We start from the raw sequence: 19,429 nt of genomic DNA on the forward strand, positions 1-19,429 counted from the left end.
AAAAGGCAAAGGCAAATAATTCACTGTCTTTCTCCTCGAGCCAGAGACTTGATTAGCAACCCCTCACACCCAACTCCTTATTTTCAGGACTTCAAGGGTTATACCATCAGCTTCCCTGGTTGTGAGGCCTTCAGACTTGGACTGAGCCATGCTGCCAGTTTCTCTGGTTCCCCAGCTTGCAGACAGCCAGGCATGGGAATTCTCAGTCTCAATAACTGAGTGAGCCAATTTCTTTAATAAACCCTTTCTCATCTCTCTCTATATACAAACATATCCTATTGGTTCTGAGTCTTTGGAGAATCCTCATACAGACACTGTTAAGAGATGAACCAGGTGTTACCACTGTGTCCCCAATGCCTGTGATAGTGAGTGACAGTATTGATGTTTGTGCAATAAATGTTTACAATGTGTATCTACTAGCAGCTTTTGATAATTTGATTTATAAAAGGCAAAATAAACAAAAGTGGTATCTAAGATTAACCACCAACTTAGTAAAATTCCATTTATACCACAGGTTGTTCTGGTACAAAGCATACAATAACTCCCATGTTACGTATAATTTGACTTGTTCAATAACAAGAAAATTACTCAAATATTATAATGGAGTTAAAATGTATTTAATAGATCTAAAAAATTTTGGCTCTATCAAAACTTAGGTCTCAGTTATAACATTACTAAAGTGCTTGTAAAAATTATCCCAGATTTCTGGCTAAAGCTTGTATAAAGGCCTATTTTTTTTTTTTTACAGTTTTATTTTGGTTGAAGATTTTTCTCCAAAATAGCTATTCCAGATTGCTTAACAGTCCCAGAAGTGAAAAATCTTAAGATATTTCATTTATAACCATTAGAGTCTTAATAAAACCCTAGTAAATACTCTCCCTTCTGGATGGTTTAAAGGTCCCTTCAGGCAAGCTGGCTGCATAAACACCAGAGCCCTCTTCATAAGATAAGTTTGCTCAAAAGGTCAACTTTTACAGAGAAATTCCTACCTCATTAGTGTAAGGGAAAACTAACATGACCTGTTTTCATTACTTAAAATGCAAAAAAAAAAAAAAAAAAAAAAAAACCTCACAAAAATAGAAAAGGGTGGGAAAAACGAAGAAAATTAAAAGAAATTCTACTTCCTATATCTGTCCTGCTTAGAGAAGACAAGTTATAGCAAAATGAGTACTTCAGGTTTCTCTTTTAATAAACAAAACCATCCAAGGTACAGTTCCAAAGTACAAAATCAACCAGTTCTGAACTGATTGGTGATAAGAGCACACAGATCAGTCCTTCCTTAAGGAAACAGTCTCCTCCCTGATGCCCTCTTTGGTCACTATGCAGATCCGGAGTGCGTCCCCAGTGTACACATCTCTCTCAGCCGCAGAAATGAAGACATCTTTCACCAGCCGCATGGCTCTGTCCAAGGACAGCGGAACATGCTCCACATTCTGCATGTTCTTAAAACCAACCTGGTGGGACATGAAACTTGGGTGAGATGTCATGTGACAGTGAGCACAAAGGAAAGGTTCAAGTTTCTTCCAATACCCTCATGTGTACGAGGATTTGTGATGAAAATACTACACAAAATTAAAATGTCCTTCAGACTGAATAAAGACCCTTCCAGACCTGGATGAATTACACACATCAGAAATCTGACAACGATCCCCTGGCAAAGCTCCCACTCTTGAGAAGCACATGACCCACAGAGGTGGACGTATGCAAGCAAAGTGATCAGAGAATTGCTATAACTAAGAAGAAAATAAGAGCCAGGAGAGCCCCAACAGATGTCCACTAAGTCTCCTAGAAGAAGATAGGCTTCAGCAGAAAGGACTTTTAAGTAGGTGAGCGCTGAAGGCTACACTGAAGAGCACAGAACATTCCAGACTGAAGATGTGGGACGGAGTTAGGAAAAGCACATCTTTTCTGAGAAAAGCAGAGTTAGAGTCTGGGTGTAGTGGGGTGACAGGAGATGAGGTCAATAAGCAATAAGCAGAGGAGTAGCTATATATGACATCCTTCAGAAAACTGAGCAGGATGAATTAGGGAAGTAAACTTGTAGGCAGAAAGGATGTTAGGAAATAAATCCAATAATCTAATAATGTAGGTCTGAATTTAGCCAGCAGTAATCAAAAATAGGGACGAATTAGAAATACAGGTGACCTTTGAATAACACAGTTTTCAACTGCTCAGGTCCACTTATACATAAATTTTTTCAGTAAACATACTGAAAAGTTTTTGGAGACTTGCAACAATTTGAAAAAACTCAGATGAGCCAAGTAGCCTAAAAATATCTTAAAAATTAAGAGAAAGGTATGTCACAAATGTATAAACTATATGTAGATACTAGCTATTTTATCATTTACTACCATAAAATACACATAAATTGATTATAAAAAGTTAAAGTGATCTCTCAATGTTCTCCTTTGTTTTTCATTGTGTTTAGTGCAATTATTATAAACCTTAAATAACAAGTGGCCCAAACAAAGCACTATTAGTGATGCTGGAAGTGCTCCCCAAGAAGCAGGGAAAGTTATGACATTACAAGAAAAAGCTTAATTGCTTGATATGTACTGTAGATTGAGGTCTGCAGCTGTGGTTGTCCACCACTCCAGACAGATGATTCTCCTTGTAAACAGATGATGTAAACTTACAGTATCAACAAATACAGTATTGTAAATGTATTTTCTCCTCCTATAATTTTCTTAATAACATTCTCTTTCCTGTAGTTTATTTATCATAACAATACAGCACATAATACATATGTAAAATACGTGATAATCCACAGTTTACATTATTGGCAAGGCTTCCAGTCAACAGTATTTGTAAGTTTTCTTGGAGTCGAAAGTTATATGTGGATTTTCCAGTGCTCGGGGAATTGGCGCCCCAATCCCCGTGTTGTTCAAGGGTCAACTGTATGCTTGGGAGTTCAAGTACAGTATTGGGTAACACAGAAAGGGGGGGTAAGAGGGAGAAAGGCATTTTTATGATCTTCAGGTAAAGACGGCAAGAGAATTAGCCACTACAGACATAAAAGAGTTGGAAGCCATGAGAATACAGGAAAACAATCAAAACCATGGGAGTAGGTAAGGACCCACAAGAGAGTAGGCAGAACACAGAGAGAGACCATGAGGTTTCTGTAGGACACATCTGCCAAACTCAAACAGTAATTTATAAGAAAGTCTTTATCTTGGCTCTCCTAAGCTAATGAAGAGGAGAACTTGGAGGAAAGCACTTCAACTGAACACCATGACAAGTTGGACATAGTATCATTACCTGGACACAGTATCATTACCTGGTTGTCAAGCAGGGGCTGTAGCATGGCACTTGCTGAGCCTCCAGCCTTGAAGGAGTCTCTCTGGTAAGACCCTACTGGATCAAAGCTGTATACAGCCCCCTTTCCTTAAAGAAGAAAACAGTATTCATAAGGATAGTATCCAATCACAATCCCAAATCATCGCAAAAATAAATCAGGTCAAAACGTGACACAAAACGGACTATCACCTTGGCTAAAACTTCAGGGAACAGTTGGAACACAGTCACTGTTGCACTGGTGACAGCTGCAGCACACACACTGTTGCACATGTGACAGCCAGAACCCAGTCACCATTGCACAGGTGCCACCCAGCAGACAGCCCCAATCCCCGTGTTGGTGTGTTGTTCAAGGGTAAACTGTAGGCTTGGGAGTTAAAATACAATATTGAGTAACACAGAAAGGGTGGATAAGAGGGAGAAAGGCATTTTTATGATCTTCAGGTAAAGATGACAAGAGAATTAACCACTGCAGATGTAAAACAGTTGGAAGCCATGAGAATACACAAAAATAATCCAAGCCATGGTAGTAGGTAAGGACCCATAAGAGAGTAGGGAGAACACAGAGAGAGATGGTGAGGTTTCTGTAGGACACATCAGCCAAACTCAAACAGTCATTTATAAGAAAGTCTTTATTTCTTGGCTCTCCTAAGCTAACGAAGACGAGAACTTGAAGGAAAGCACGACTTATGTAGATAGACAGGTCCAAGGGACACATCTGCAAGACACAGTAAAACGAAGAGAATTCTGTAACCTGTAAAATACAATACTGCTTTTGTTTAAAAGAATAAGAAAACTATTTGTACAAACACAAAAAAGTCTGGAAAGATAAATAACAAACTGTGGTTGGTCATCTTTGAGCACTGAATTAGAGGCAAGAAAAGAAGGGAATTAATTCATATGCTTCTATATTACTTGAGTTTATTACAAAGAACACAGGTAATTCTACAATTTTTAAAAAGGCCTGTTAAAAACAACTGTGTTCTGGGTATGACAAATCACGAGTCATTTACAAGTTATGATTTTTTAAAAACATAACTGATTTAGAAAACACATTATATACCAGAACTCAGTACCCTGGGAGATGTGATATAGGGACAATCTCCTTACTAACCATGTACAACTGCCACTGTTAGCTTTGTATGTTTTCTACTATAGAACTGCGTAAACTTGGCCAGGCGCGGTGGCTCATGCCTGTAATCCCAGCACTCTGGGAGGCTGAGGTGGGCCGATCACGAGGTCAGGAGTTCGAGACCAGCCTGGCCAACACAGTGAAACCCCATCTCTACTAAAAATACAAAAATTTGCTGAGCATGGTGGCACGTGCCTGTATTCCCAACTACTTGGGAGGCTGAGGCAGGAGAATCGCTTGAACCCAGGAGGCGGAGGTTGTGGTGAGCCGAGATCATGCCACTGCACTCCAGCCTGGGCAACAGAGCGAGACTTGGTCTCAAAAAAAAAGGATTGTGTAAACTGAATTCTCTGGTGGAGAAGGCACCATCTGAGGTCACCTAAGAAACTGGGAAGTATTTTTGCTGGAAGCAAGCTTGGGACAAGACATGAGATCACAGCAGGCAATCCACTAACCTCAATATACAAAAAAAGAAAGAGATGTAAGGTGTAAAGGCAGAAAAATGATTGTATCTCTCATGAGGATGACAGGCCACAAGTAAACTGAGGCCCAAAAGCTTTACCCAAGGATGGAACCAATCTCAGAAAACGACACACAACAAATTTAAAAAAAACAAACCAAAGAAAGGGCGGGCTATGTCCAAGAACACAGCTTTAAAGACCCCCTAGAAGAAGCAAGAGAGACACTAGTAAAATCAGTATAAAACAGCAAAAATCAATAGACAAATAAAAACAAAAATAAATGTAGAATGGCATGAATCTTGACTACAAAGTGCTTTTCCTCATCAAAGTAAAATCCAAAAAGCACAATCATTTCAATGTAAAAAATAAAATCAGACAAGTCTTAAAAGAAATACAGCTAAGCTTTGGATGGGAGAAGTTTTTCTAACAAGGCAAGAAACTGAATGTCATAAAGAAATGATTGACAGATTAGACTGTATGAAACACAGCAATTTCTGTGTAGCAAAAGGCACCATCCAAAAGAGACAAATACCACTCTTGGGAGTATCTATAATATCACAGACATTTGACACAGTCGAATGTAGTTCTTGAAAATCAATAAGAAGAAAACTAACCTGCAAATAAGGAAATGGGCAACGGTTAATATATGAATCAGTCTCCAAAGAGGAAATTTATAAAGTCAATAAACATATGAAAACATGCCCAAGAATATATATAAATGAAAATAATAAACTGTTCAATAGGCAAAAAGATGTTTCAAAATGTGTTAATTCTAATACTGGGAAGGTTATATAAAATCGGGTACTCGGGGTACTGGCGTATCCTTCAGAAAGAGTACACTCAACAAAATACAAAAAAAAATTTATCTGACCCAATACTTCAACTACTCGAAGTTTATTCTAGCAAGACAAGCATAATTGGGGAAGCACACAAAAATGTATGTACAAGGATGTTCATCATAGTGTTTATATTGAGAAAACAGGAAGCCAAAATGCCCTTTAGAGGACTGGTTAGGTAAATGATGGTATGTATTACAGCAGCAAAAACAGAAGACAAAAAAAATTTTTTTTAAATTAAATACAAAAATCATTATGCATATAGCTTAGATCTCCTTGATAATACATAATGTATAGTTACAGAAAAACAGATACCAAAGTCCTACTTACATAAAACTGCATGAGTGTATGTATAAACATGTACTGATTGTTTTCACTACAGAAAAACTAAAGCCACTTTTAATTTGGGAGAAAAATTTTTAAAAGGCATGAGAGCAGCTAAGAGATTAAAGACAGAGAGGTTAGTGCAGACAGCGGTTGACACCAAGGGAAAGAGCTGTGGACCTTGCTGTCCTGAAGGTTTCAATATGGAGCACTGCTCTCCAGGTCCCTGCATCCACCAACACAGAAGACAGTAAAGGAAGTCTCCTGAGACATTAGCAGAGGCTCTGGACTTAGGGGACCAGGCTCTAGAGTGGCAAAGGGTAGGAGCAAAACACATGAAATGGAAAGGTGATATAAACAAAATACAGACCTTCAGCCCCCTTCCTCCTCCGAGGCCTAAAAAGCTGCCAACCAGGCTTCTCTTCCTGTAGTCCCACCTCATCTCAGGAAAAAAGATTAAAGAAATTCTTCATCTGAAGAAAATGCTGCTTACTTAAGCACCCAGTTAACGGCTGTCAGTTGACAAGCCATGTCAACAAGGACTTTCATAATCAAATTTTGGTACACAAGACTCTTCAATGTGAATGGACAGCAAAAAAAAAAAAAAAAAAAATCATAGATTTGAAGGAAGCCTCTAACATAGAAGACAGAGGCCAAAAATGAACACACAACATGAAAAAAAAAAGCATTCTGATGAAATACAGAAAACTGCAAAGAAAGTAAACAGGATTTTTTTTAAAAAGACAAAAAATAAGTACAAGCTCTTGGAAATTAATGACACCAGAAATAAAAGCAATCAGTAAAGGATGAAAAGCTAAAATTAAGGAAATCTTCATAAAGTAGAACAAAAAAGACAGACATGGATAACATGAGGAGTCAAAAATAAAGTACCGGGTCATAATCCAGGTGGTTGTGGAGAAGGTGCGGAGGGGTAGGGGAGGAGGAGAGGAAAGAAGGTGGAGAAACAGGACAAAACAAATAAGAAACTCTAGGCAAGGAACATCACTATACAATTTCAGAACACCAGGGTAAAGAAAAGATCCTAAAAGCAAAGTCTCAAAAAGGTCCCGTTTTGTTTTTTTCAGAAATCTTTTAGGAGGTAAGCCTCTAAAATAAGGAAATAAATCAAGAAAGAGGAGAACACAGGATGTGGGGGAATCTCAGGATGGCAGTGGTCCATCCTGGAGCAAGGGGAAAAGGGATCCACCTAGTATGTGAGGTCTGACACGCAGATGAATTGTACTCAGAGAATGTACAAGGAACTGACAAAAAGTTTAAAGAAATCTGAGCCAATCAGAGATAGTTAACTTAAGAAAAAAATAAAAACGAGTTACACAAGAAAGAAAATATTAATGCATGCTACTTGGCGCAACAAAGATCAGTATCTATCTGGTCATAATAAAAACATTAAAGGTCTATGTTACCAAAAGTGTAATGTGTTAAAGGAGGATGCCAATGAGGAAGAGGACACAAGAGAGCTAAGAACCATCATCTACTAAAACAAAACACCAAAAGATATCTCAAAAGAGTGCAGTACAAATACAGAGTTTTGCAAAATGGAGGTAAGTACCAGAAAATACAGGTAAAAGAGCTGAAAACTGTCTTAGGGCAATGGAAAAAAAAGATAGAGGACTGCTTTATTATTCACACAAATTCCTCTATAAAATAAAAATTAGTTTAAAGAACACTTAAAAGCCAACCAGACAGACAAGCTTAGAAAGACACCCGAGGTTGTCACCAAAACTAGCAACACTGTTACATGGAAATCAAAGAACAGGGCTCTGAAGTGAAACAAAAGCCAAACCTGAATCTTAGGTCTGCTGCTTAGTAGGTATCAGCTTTCCCAGATTAGACTCTCTAACTCTCGGAAAAACTCAAAGGATGCTGTCTGGCCTGCTGAAATTCAATGGCAGCTATTTTTAATGTTGCTAAAATCTGAATCTATTAATCTGACATTAAAGCCAGGCATAATGTAAGTCAAAAAAGACACCAGAAGCATCCAGCATGCTAAGTTAAGCAAATTAATTTGTAGCTAGACTCTAATTACCCAGGTTAAAGGTAATTCATTTCTATTTTTACTATTTCTACACTTTACTTTTTCTCTTGGTTTTCAAGTAAGGTTGAAAGCCTTAAAAAGAAATTGTGTCAACCTAATTTGTCTACGCCTAAACCATGGCAGGTAAAATGATCAGAATGTTCCCCAAGGCTGTGTATGGGGGCGGATGTTAAGAGTCAGAGATAGCGCACGCAAAGAAAACGCTCATGGAACAGAAAGCGATAGGAGTCAACAACCGAGAGGCAGGGCGCTGAAATGAAGCTTGACCCTTTCCTCTTAGAATTTTCCCTCACAGGATTTAGGGTCCCCAGTCCCCTTGCTTTCTTTCTGTGTCCAACTGAGATGCTCTGTGATGTGGCCAGCCGCATGTATTCCCCTGGAGGCTCTGACCCAAGCCAAGGCCTGCCTTGAACATTCCCAGGCGCTGACAATGTTGTTTAGGCTATTGCTTGAAACACTGAGAAATTACCCCTGTTGCTAAACACACAGAAACTATCCCTGGCCCTGAACCAAATTCCTTCAACACTCAAATCAACTCCCTCACCTTGGACACATCTTTTCCTGCTGTCTGCTGAGAGGACTGCTGCAGCACTAAATGCTTTTGACTGATTACCCTGAGATTTAGTGTTCTGGAACCCCAACTAGGTTCAGGGCAGTCCCTTACAGGAATTCCTCTGCCCCTACTTTTAGGGCAACTTCAGCCACAGGTTCAGCCAGAAGGAACACAGAAGATGGGCTTACTCCAATGATATCCTCATCTAGACACTTCTGTAACTTCTTATCTCAATGGACTACTCTAAATGACACAGATGGACTACTTATCCATCTGTGTCAAATGGACTACTCTAAGTGACACAGATCTGTCCTGGGACACTGTACTTGTATTTGATTTTTAGATGCAACCAAAAGCCAATCCAAATGAGAACTGGTGGAAAACATTGGTGCCCATGTGGCGTAATGCAGCTGTGGAACAAAAATGGGATGGAATATTAAGTAACAAGACTTAATATTCTCAGGGAATCCTGGTCTGACTCTGACAAAAAATCAAAGAGGTGTTTCAAAAAGTTCTGAAAACACTGGAGTGGATGCTTATTATTCATTACCCCAAATGACTTCTAGAACCGTTAAAGAATTTTTTGAAGTATATTTGTTAATAAAAAAATTTTCAATACTCAGAATCACGTTTAGGTCAAGCTTTCTAGGTCCGATTTCTTTCTATAAGACAAAAATGCCTAATTATTTACTACTAACTCATGCAAGATCCTGAGAAAATAGCAAAATAACTGGCTGCTCAACATTCACTATTAGAGCTTTAATGTGCCTTTGGAGGTCATACATTAGCTTCAGTTTCTTCATCACTTTCATTATCAGAAATGAAATGAGAATTGTGTCAGATGGTATTTATGGTTCTTTTCAACTCTAGATGGATACACACATCTAGGGAATAATAACTTCTCCCCCCCCCCCCCCACCATTTTCCAGAAAGAAGGAATTCTACCTTCTTCATCAAGTCCACCGATGATGTTGTAAACATAGTATGGAAAGAAGCGCCTTGAATACAGGATCGTAGACAGCATTGCAGCAATTGCCCCCGTAGTCATGGCCTTATTATTGGAATGCTTATACATCTGCAATTATTGATAAAAGTCACAGGCATGTAGAGGCAGAGGCCATTATAGACTAGAACAATCAACAGTATAAAGTGAATAAATAAATGCATACCACAGTGGAAGGGGAAAGCATGCCTATTTCCTTCATGATCAACCAACACAGTATTACTAACATAAAATTTTAAGGGAAGGAATGCCAAGTTTGCCCTCAGCTCTCTGGTTTAAAGACTCTATTTTCCATACCACCCTTATCTCAGGTACTGCTAATCCAAGAGCTAATGTGCATGAAAGGGCACATGAAGTGGCCTAAGGAAGATGGGTTTAAATCCATCTCTCTCCCTCACTCTGCATATAGACCAGGGGTCAACAAACTAGCCCCGTAGTTTGGCTCAGGGGCCAAATCCAGCCTACTCCCTATTGCTATGAATATTGTCCGTGGCTACTTTTTCACTATAGAAGCAGATCAAATGGCCCATAAAGCTGTAAATATTTACTATCTGGTCCTTTACAGAAAAAATTACGGCAATCCCTGATCAAACCTAGATGTAAGTCCCTCTCTTTGTGGAGCAGATCTCTGTGAGAACAGAAGACACAGGGCAGCACCCTTACTCTGCATGATTTTAATACACAGCAGTGGTCGTGATCCTTAAAACATCTACAGTAGAGAACACAAGCATCCAAAACAGGGTCTTAGCATGACAATACAGTGACTGCAAATCCTAGCTTTACTATACCGTTGCGAGCCCTACATTACCCACTGGTAGAGAAACTTCACAAAAATTATAAACATAAAATGAATTCAAGATCACCAATTTTTGTTAACCACATAGCAAACATCTCTAATGAGAAACCTAATGGCCAGGCATAGTGGCTCACACCTGTAATCTCAACTGAGGCGGGAGAATGTTTGAGCCCAGGAGATGAAGGCTACAGTGAGCTACAATGGCGCCACTGTACTCCAGCCTGTGCAACAAAGCGAGACGCTGTCTCTAAATAAATAGACAGATAGATACCTAACTAGCACCGTAAAATTAATGACAGTCAAAACACTGAAAAATGATTAGAAATGAACTACAAGTAACAGGTAAGTTTTTTATAGAGGAATGTCTTTCCAAGATAAAAACTGTAAAAAAATTATTCATAGGCCGGGCACAGTGGCTCACTGCTGGCCTGTAATCCCAGCACTTTGGGAGGCCGAGATGGGTGGATCACCTGAAGTTAGGGGTTTGAGACCAGCCTGGCCAACATGGTGAAACCCCGTCTCTACTAAAATACAAAAATTAGACAGGGGTGGTGACAGGTGCCTGTAATCTCAGTTACTCGGGAGGCTGTGGCAGGATAATCACTTGAACCCAGGAGGCAGAGGTTGCAGTGAGCCAAGATCATGCCATTGCACTCCAGCCTGGGCAACAAGAGTGAAACTCTGTCTCAAAAAAAAAAAAAAAAAAAAAAAAAATTTCATTCCATTTCATTTCGAAACCAAGCACCAACATTTATTTACTTCACCACCTAATAAAGTATGAGAGAAAAACTTCAGGAAGGGGTGTGTATTATGTAGAATTCACCATTCCTTGTTTTATTAACGATATCATGTTTACTTTTGTCTTCTAACTCCCATTTATAAAATAAGCATTAGGAATTATCATATAAATATGCCAATAAACGTAAGTCACTATGGCTTTCAATGTAAGTTTCTAAAAAAGCATTAACAATTGATAAATACTGAGTGAAATCCTTTCTACACATTCAAAAAGCATGTCAGTTAAATAAATATATTATATACTCCAGTAACCACTCATAAGTGTAAATAATCTCAAGTGTTATTCATGAATAGGCAAAACAGAATGTGACCACCCCTGACTTCTGGCAGCTGGCTATCAACTGAAGCCTGTCAGGTGACAGAAGTTAATGGTGCATGTTGTGCCTCCCATCCAAGCTCCCGGCTTATTCATTCTTTCATATTTCTACTCATGCATCCTGCCAACGAAGAGCACAGCACTGTAAAGAGAAAAAGCTTGTCAACTGATGGTGATGCAAACCAAGCTCCTGTGTCAAATCTTTCCTGGGCTCTCTCCTGCCACAGAAATTGATTTGCTTTGTTTTTGAGGGAAGAGTATCTTCAGAAGAAGAACTCCTCCCAGGCTCCTTCTAAAAGGGTAGAGAACCCTTCATATGATACAAGACTTTAACAAGTGGAATGTGCTGCTGTTTCACATTATGCTACTTTAATGACCCTGCATTAATGGTATCATTTTATTTCTAGCATACATTTGTAATTCATCTACTAACCTAGTGACTCTCTAGCTATCTGACCAACAGTCATGCTGTAGGCTTAAAAGAATTTAATGAATTACTATTAATTTAAAATAGTGTAGAAATGTACAAAACCATCTACCTTTAGTCTTGCTTCAATAATCTTTGTCAGCGTAAGACAGTCTCCATGAAAACCGCTGCATCCAATGACTGTTTTGTCTGTTCTGTAAAAAGCACATTTCAGAATATTGAGCTGGTTAGATAGGAGAGCAAAACACATCTTCGGCAATTTTAAATTTAAAATTCTGATTCCCACTATTCCCTAAATGGTAATGGGACAAACAGCCACCCTTCTGGGGAGGAGGGGTCTGTATTCCATCTTAACCCTTATTCCAGATGAATTACAGGTGGATCAAAGACTTTAAAAATGCAACTATGAATGGACTAAATAAATCATGCGTGAATTTTTTTACTATCTTGGCCTGAGGAAGATACGGAGGTAGGTTAATTGACTGATTTTTGAGATGGAGTTTCGCTCTTGTCACCCAGGCTGGAATGCAGTGGCGCAATCTTGGCTCACTGCAACTTCCGCCTCCTGGGTTCAAGCAATTCTCCTGCCTCAGCCTCCCAAGTATCTGGGATTACAGGCACCCGCCACCACACCCAGCTGATTTTTGTATTTTTAGTAGAGATGGGGTTTCACCATGTTGGCCAGGCTGGTCTCAAACTCCTGACCTCAGGTAATCTGCCTGCCTTGGCCTCCAAAGTGCTGGGATTACAGGTGCGAACCACTGCACCCAGCCTCGTGAAGGTAGATTTAAACAACACAATCCAAGGGCCACACAGAAAAATTTCATAAATTTGACTACATAAAATTCTACAGGGAAATTTAAGAATAGCTTTTTAAAACCCTAAGAAAATATATTAGTAGCATCTACCCCCAAAGTCTAATTTTAATTCTATAAAAATTCTTACAAATAAGGAAAGCAATAACATAAAGGAAAGATGGGTAACATTCTATGAACAGACAAGTCACAGAAAAAAGAGACATTAAGTCACCACAAACATAAGAGCCTCTATGTTACTCAGAAATCCAAATCTAAAAAAGAGACTATTTCAACCAATTATACTGGCTAAAAATGCCTAACTAACTAAATGCTGGTGAGGTTGTGGAAACAGTATAAATTGATTAACTTGTTAGATGGGCAATTCGGTGGTATCTATTAAAAATTTAAATACACACCACTCTCACCAATTCTATTGCTAGAAATCCATCTTGTCAATATACTTATCCAAGTATGCAAAGGGATGCTCTAGACTCACCAGTGAGTACTCATTTAAATAGCACCCCAAAACAAAACAAAACCTAAATGTCCATCTGTATGGAAAGGATTAAAATTTGGTATAGACATACAAATTCAACCGTGTATTTCAAAAATTAATTTCTAGATCTTGATATGAATCTATAAAGAAACCTAAACAATATTTTGCAGAGGCCACATAATTCCTCTTGGAAACTTACGAATGACTCGCACAAACCATACCTGTCCTACTAGGAGAGCAGCTGACACCTCTAGGGTCATCACTAACATCACCTGATCTATGCCTACCATCAACCTCACTGCACTGAGGTGAAGACGTCCAATCCCCTATAAGGCTTTACTGCCTTTACTGACAAGATTGGTTGACAATACCAACAGGGAAAGACAGAAATCTTAGAACTTCAAGATGCTTTTCCCAAATATCCAGGTGCATCAAAGGAATGGGAGTTTTCATGCAAAGAATACAGTCTGAAACAGCTTTGGAAGAGGCAAGCTTAGTTCTAGGTCAGCCCCACAGGACGTGGGATGAGGGATATATACAGGCATTTGTTAATGCTGCATTGTTCTTATTCTCTATCTCTATATCTGACGTGTTTCATAAAAAAAAAAAAAAGTGCTCACTTCACCAGCAAACGTAACTAAAGCAATATTTAAAAGATGAGTAAAAGCTAGTACAAGGATGGTATCCATAAAGTTGTTTTAAAATCTTATTTCTAATATTTACTACTTTCAAGTTGTACAAGTGTCGTCCTTGAGGAGAAAAAAAGTAACACAAGAGCACCATAAACAGAAAGCAGAAAGGGGGTATCAAAAGATGCAAGTGGAGAGAAAGAGAACTGGGAAGACGAAAACAAACTTCATTGCTTTTTAAGATGTGGGCCATCCCTGGGAGCAGGAAAGACAACGTATCTTTTCTTCTGTACCTACTTCCTATAATACAAGGAGGGTCCATCCAAAGGACCTAAACCTCGTAAGTCCCATTCCTATTACAATCCAAGTTTAATTAACCCAGGAATTCATGACCATTTATAAGCATTTCCAAAACTGTTAAATACAGACCACTGCCAATCTGCAGTATGTATTCAGGTGATTTATGCAGGCTTTTTTTTTTTTTTTTTAAGTTTTGGCTTTATTTTCATGTTTTAGGAAAAACATAGCTAGCCTATTAAAACTGAGCTGTGGATATAATTGCTTAGGATATTTCTAAAACGAATGTTTCAGGTAAAAAAAAAGTGTGGGGAGGCAGATTTTAAAAAAATATCATTTAATGGATTAATGGTGCTGTGGTTTGAATATTCCCTTCAAAACTCATGTTGAAATTTAATTGCCACTGTGATGGTACTGGGAGTTGGGACCAGGTGTTTAGGTCCTAGGGCTCAGCCTTCATGAATGGACATTATCACAGCAGTGGGTTCGCTTGCTCTTCTTTCTTTCTCTGGCCTTCCACCATGTTAAGACACAGCGGGAAATTTTTCATGGTAAAATGCTGGGGTGAACACATTTAGGTTACCGAAAGCACTTTTGGTACCCTGAATACAGCAAATATTATTAAGACTGCACATTAAATTATTAGGAAACATTAACTTAGAAAATGGTTTTCTAATAAAAATGCTCCCAACAGCAACTTAAAAACTCATGAAACAAATCATTTAGAAGTAGAAACTCTCACAGCATTAAATCATTACAAAGGCATTGTGAAATGTCTTTAGAAATATTTACTTACAATTTGTAACATTTGGGGCTATCCCGCGTATGAATTGAAAACCCTTCACTCAATCGAGTATCAGAAGCAACAATTGCAAAATCTTCTCCAGCAATTGCTAGTATAGTACTGAGGAAAAAAGAAAAAAAATTAATTCTCCAGGGTGGTAATCCTATCCCTACAAATAGAAGAATGCTCCATAGCACATAATGGGATAAAATACTCTAGATGTCAACAAAAACATGATTCAAATGGGAAGAGGAAAGATGAGCGGGAAGAGAATGAACGTCTGGCTATGAGTTGTCTGGAAAAAAAAAATTATTAATAAGCCTAAATCAGGGCAAAGTCTCCTTGGCAGGAGGTAACAGAAAAGCCAATGAATTATCATCACCAACACATTAAATACTTACTCGCGCAAGGTACTACTAATACAGAACAACTAAATACCACATCTGTGCCCTTGAGGATCAGGTATAGACAGTGGTACTACAACGCAAGCTCTATGAGTTTAGAGAAGATGGGATTTTTTTTTCTTGTTTCATTTCTTTATATCCAAGTCCTTATATAACGCCTATATAATGCTTATTTCTTTATAACCAAGCCCTTATATAATGACACATAAATGGACAAACAGTAAATTTTTCCCTCTGTGGCTGTACAATTTGACAGCTTATCAAAGAGACTTACAGTAGAATTCCAAAAGCAGACTGCCTGGGTTCTAATTCGCAGATATGAGACTGTGGGTAAGTTACTTCTCAAAGCGTCAATTTCATCATATATACAACAGAGATCACTGCAGTTGCTACCTCATTAGGGTGTTCAAAGGATCAAATATGTAAGCCCTTATAGCAGTCCCTGACATGTAACTGGTCCTCTAGTAAGTGTTAGCTATAAGTGCTATGGCACTGGAGTATGACTAAGCACCTGGGCTCTGGAATTACATGAGACAGAGATCCACTCTTGCTACTTACTAGGTATGTGATCTTGGACAAATCCTCCAAATGCAAGTTGATGATAACAGTACCTGTGTCACAAGGTGTGTATATATATTTGGGTGTGTATGTTTTAATGTACAAGGCTTGACTGATGACTATAACCACTGCTTCAATGCAATAGTGGAAATTAAAGGCATGGTGCCTCACAGACGTAAGCACTCAGGAAACTTAAGCCACTATTTTTACTGAGGAGGGATTTGTGCTAAAGCTCTCAAGAAGAAAAGGATGGCATTCCAGGTAATATAAACAGCAAGCAATGGCAAACAGGTAATTATTCAAATAGTACATACATTCAAGCAACTCATTCAGGCAGCCCTTTTTGCATAAGCACATGTAGTGACGTTAAGGTTTATGTGATGGACAGGGTTCCTACTGTAGAAAATCCCAAATGCCAAGCTAAAGATTTTGGAATTTTAGCAAGAAATCATGAAGGTATTCTGAGCAAGAATGATCTGTAGTTGTAACTACTCAAGAGGCTGAGGTGGGAGGACTGCTTGAGCCCAGGTGTTCAAGGCTGCAGTGAGCTATGATCGTGCCTGGGCATTAGAGTGAGACCTGGTCTTTAAAAAAGGAATGCAAGAGAGAGAAAAGTTCCATTTACAAAGTGGGGTTTTAGGAAGACTGCTCTGACAATAACATAGTATGTGAAATGGGACAGAAACACTGTTCTAATACTACTAATGCAATAGTAAGGTAGCAGGGTGAACAGTAAATCCAAAATCATCACAAACACACAAAATAGACAAATTTTTATATCTACGCAAATGTTTTAGGAACTGGGAAAACCAATTATGACATCCAAGATTTAGAACTTAGATGAGCAGAATGATGGCATAATTATAAATATTTTAAAGGAGAGGAGGCCGGGCACGGTGGCTCACACCTGTAATCCCAACACTTTGGGAGGCTGAGGGGGGTCAATTGCCTGAGATCAGGAGTTCGAGACCAGCCTGGCCAACATGGTGAAACCCATCTCTACTAAAAATACAAAAATTAGCCAGGCGTGGTGGCAGGCACCTGTAATCCCAGCTACTCGGGAGGCTGAGGCAGAAATGCGTGAACCCAGGAGTTGGAGGTTGCAGTGAGCTGAGATCGCATCGCTGCACTCCGGCCTGGGTGACAGAGTGAGACTCTGTCTCAAAAAATAAGAAGACAGGAGAAGAGGAGATGAAGGGGAATAATTAGCTTACTTTTTGTTTTGCTAGCTGTCTTGAGTTACCCTGAGAGCAGAAAAACCAGTTAAAAATGTTTTACTGAAGAAGCCGAATCGAGGGACTCATGAGAGGCAGAACCGGAAAACCAGATTTGGGAGTAATCCTCCCAGCAATGAGACATGAAAGAGTGCTGAGCGATAAACAAGGCGGCTAATAACTTGTTTAACTACATTTAAAGACAGAGTAGAAAAAGAGAACGAGGCCTCATTTTGCGGAAGCGAAGGCTGCCTGAGAGCCAGCTGCAGTAAACACTAAAGAAAAAGAACAATGACTGAGAAAAAGTAATCAGAAAGTTCTAAGTAATTTTTAGGGCAGTAATGGCTTAAACTGGATTACAAGGAATTAAAAAGTGAGTAATGAGTAGGGCATACTGAACACTGAAAATTCTTATTTATAGAGAATAGCTTTACGAAACGGGTCCAATAACCCTCCCTACAATATACAACTTAATTAGTCATCACAGGAAGTGTTAAGGTGTATAATGGAAAAGCATCCATAAACTCAGTGGTGAAATAGCTATGAATTAAGTCCTGGCTCAACTTCACACCAGCTCTCTGACCCTGACAGTTTAACGTCTAATATAACCCTAGGATGCTAATATCATCTAACATTCACTTTTCATGAGGATTAAATAAGATGACAGCTTGCAATTTACAAAATGCATCTCTCTTGATTCTCACCAAAAACTATGAAGCTACTAAGGAAGATAAGGAAATTTAGGTTCAAGAAGTTCAGAAGTACCCAAAGTGTCCTTTAGTGGCAGAACCAAGGCTAAAATCAGACTTTCGTTATCTTTCTAACACACTCCAAAAATGTGCATTTATATTTCAAATTTATGAGGAAGCAATTAACATTTTTGCTTTGTTTTTAAAATTTATTTTTGTAGAGATGGGGTCTTGCTATGCTGCGCAGGCTGGTCTTCAACTCCTGGCCTCAAGCGATGATCCTCCTGCCTTGGCTTCCCAAAGTCCTGGGATTACAAGTGCGAGCCACACTGCCCAGCCAATATTTTCTGTTTTAAGAACCATCGGTTCGTTCAAATTGCGTGTGTATATTTTAATGTACAAGGCTTGATTGGTAACTATAACCACTGTTTCAATTTACAGCTCTTCCCTGTCAAGAGTCTTAAACAGAGCATCTTTCTATAACCCTAAATCTCTGGCGTGCCACCACGGAAAATTATACTACTCAAGATAAAGCTGGTAATTAAAATAAAAACCAAAACTTGAACATAACATACAAGAACACACATACTAAAAGGTCCATCTTCTGAGTATTTTGTTTTCCTGAACTTAAGCTAAACGTTAAAAAAAAAAGCGCTTATCTATGAAACTAAGTTTGCTCAGCCAATCCCACCTTCTATTTGAAATAAAACAAAATGATTAAACTGCTACAATTAGAGATAACAGAAATCAGGCGGCTACAATTAGACATCTCGGCTACCAACCCAGCTATGCATCTAACAACACAGACCAAACAACCCTAACTTTTAAGTTTCAGACGCTAAACCTCTACCCTCGCCTGCTGGCATAAGAAACGTGTACATGAGGTCCAGTTTTAATGGTCTTCCACAGAGCAGAGGCTATGTTTCAAATTTCTACTTTACTGTCTTACAGCAGCAAAGAGCATGGAGTGGCGGTCCACATAAAAACTCAAATGACATGACTGTAATGGGAAACCCTAAAAACCAAGGCTGTATCGCAATCACCAAGTAAACTTGAGCAAAGCGAGCCTGAAGAGGGAAACACAGGGCATGAGAGGACGGCAGGGAGACCGGCCTTGTGCGGACCCCCTCAGCTCAGGGTTCTGAGGCCTGCAGGAGCCCGGGGCAGCGCCATCACGGCGGGGACTCCTAAATAGGCTTCAGCAGATGGGGGAAGGGCGAAAGTGAAAGCGGCAGCTCTCTGGGGTTTTTACCCTCCGTTGAAAACGTAGGGCGAAAATCGCAGCTGCAAAGGGCCCGCGGCTCTGTGCGGTTCCATCCCCAAGTCTCTGCCAGGAGCCGAATACATGGCTGTAGAGGACAACATCGCACGGCTGCGCCCGCGGATCCGACACTTGCTGTCTCACGGCGAGATGGCTGCCTTGACCGGACGTTACGCCACTTCCGGCTTCTCCTGAAGTTCGCTCCCGGCCTCTCTATCTCGCGCTAGTCGTTGCTCCTGGAGGGCTGCACGGCCGCTTGTCCCTTTGGTAGTTGAATCCCGCCCATTCCAAAAAGCGCTGACAG

General features: G+C 39.4%; 1 protein-coding gene across 1 annotated transcript; it reads right to left on the reverse strand.

Annotated features, from left to right (window-relative positions):
- Nucleotides 1-1,168: 1,168 nt before the first annotated feature.
- On the reverse strand, nucleotides 1,169-19,417 carry PSMB1 (proteasome 20S subunit beta 1). The gene is made up of 6 exons (XM_031011887.2): nucleotides 19,117-19,417; nucleotides 15,012-15,119; nucleotides 12,109-12,190; nucleotides 9,602-9,731; nucleotides 3,278-3,384; nucleotides 1,169-1,454 (listed from the first exon to the last, which is right to left on the reverse strand). The coding sequence occupies exons 1-6, from the start codon at nucleotides 19,227-19,229 to the stop codon at nucleotides 1,269-1,271; spliced, it is 726 nt and encodes a 241-aa protein (XP_030867747.1). The 5' UTR covers nucleotides 19,230-19,417; the 3' UTR covers nucleotides 1,169-1,268.
- Nucleotides 19,418-19,429: the final 12 nt, after the last annotated feature.

The sequence above is a fragment of the Gorilla gorilla genome, chromosome 5 (assembly GCF_029281585.2).
Source record: "Gorilla gorilla gorilla isolate KB3781 chromosome 5, NHGRI_mGorGor1-v2.1_pri, whole genome shotgun sequence".
Lineage (NCBI taxonomy): Eukaryota > Metazoa > Chordata > Mammalia > Primates > Hominidae > Gorilla > Gorilla gorilla.

Bases quoted from the DNA above. Each gene is read 5' to 3' on its own strand.
- PSMB1 (XM_031011887.2), bottom strand. From the start codon at position 19,229: ATGTTGTCCTCTACAGCCATGTATTCGGCTCCTGGCAGAGACTTGGGG. The intron at 15,120-19,116 runs GTAAAAACCCCA...TTTTTTCCTCAG, and splicing joins CCCTACGTTTTCAACGGAGG to TACTATACTAGCAATTGCTG. The intron at 9,732-12,108 runs GTAGATGGTTTT...CAATAATTGCAG, and splicing joins TTATTGAAGCAAGACTAAAG to ATGTATAAGCATTCCAATAA.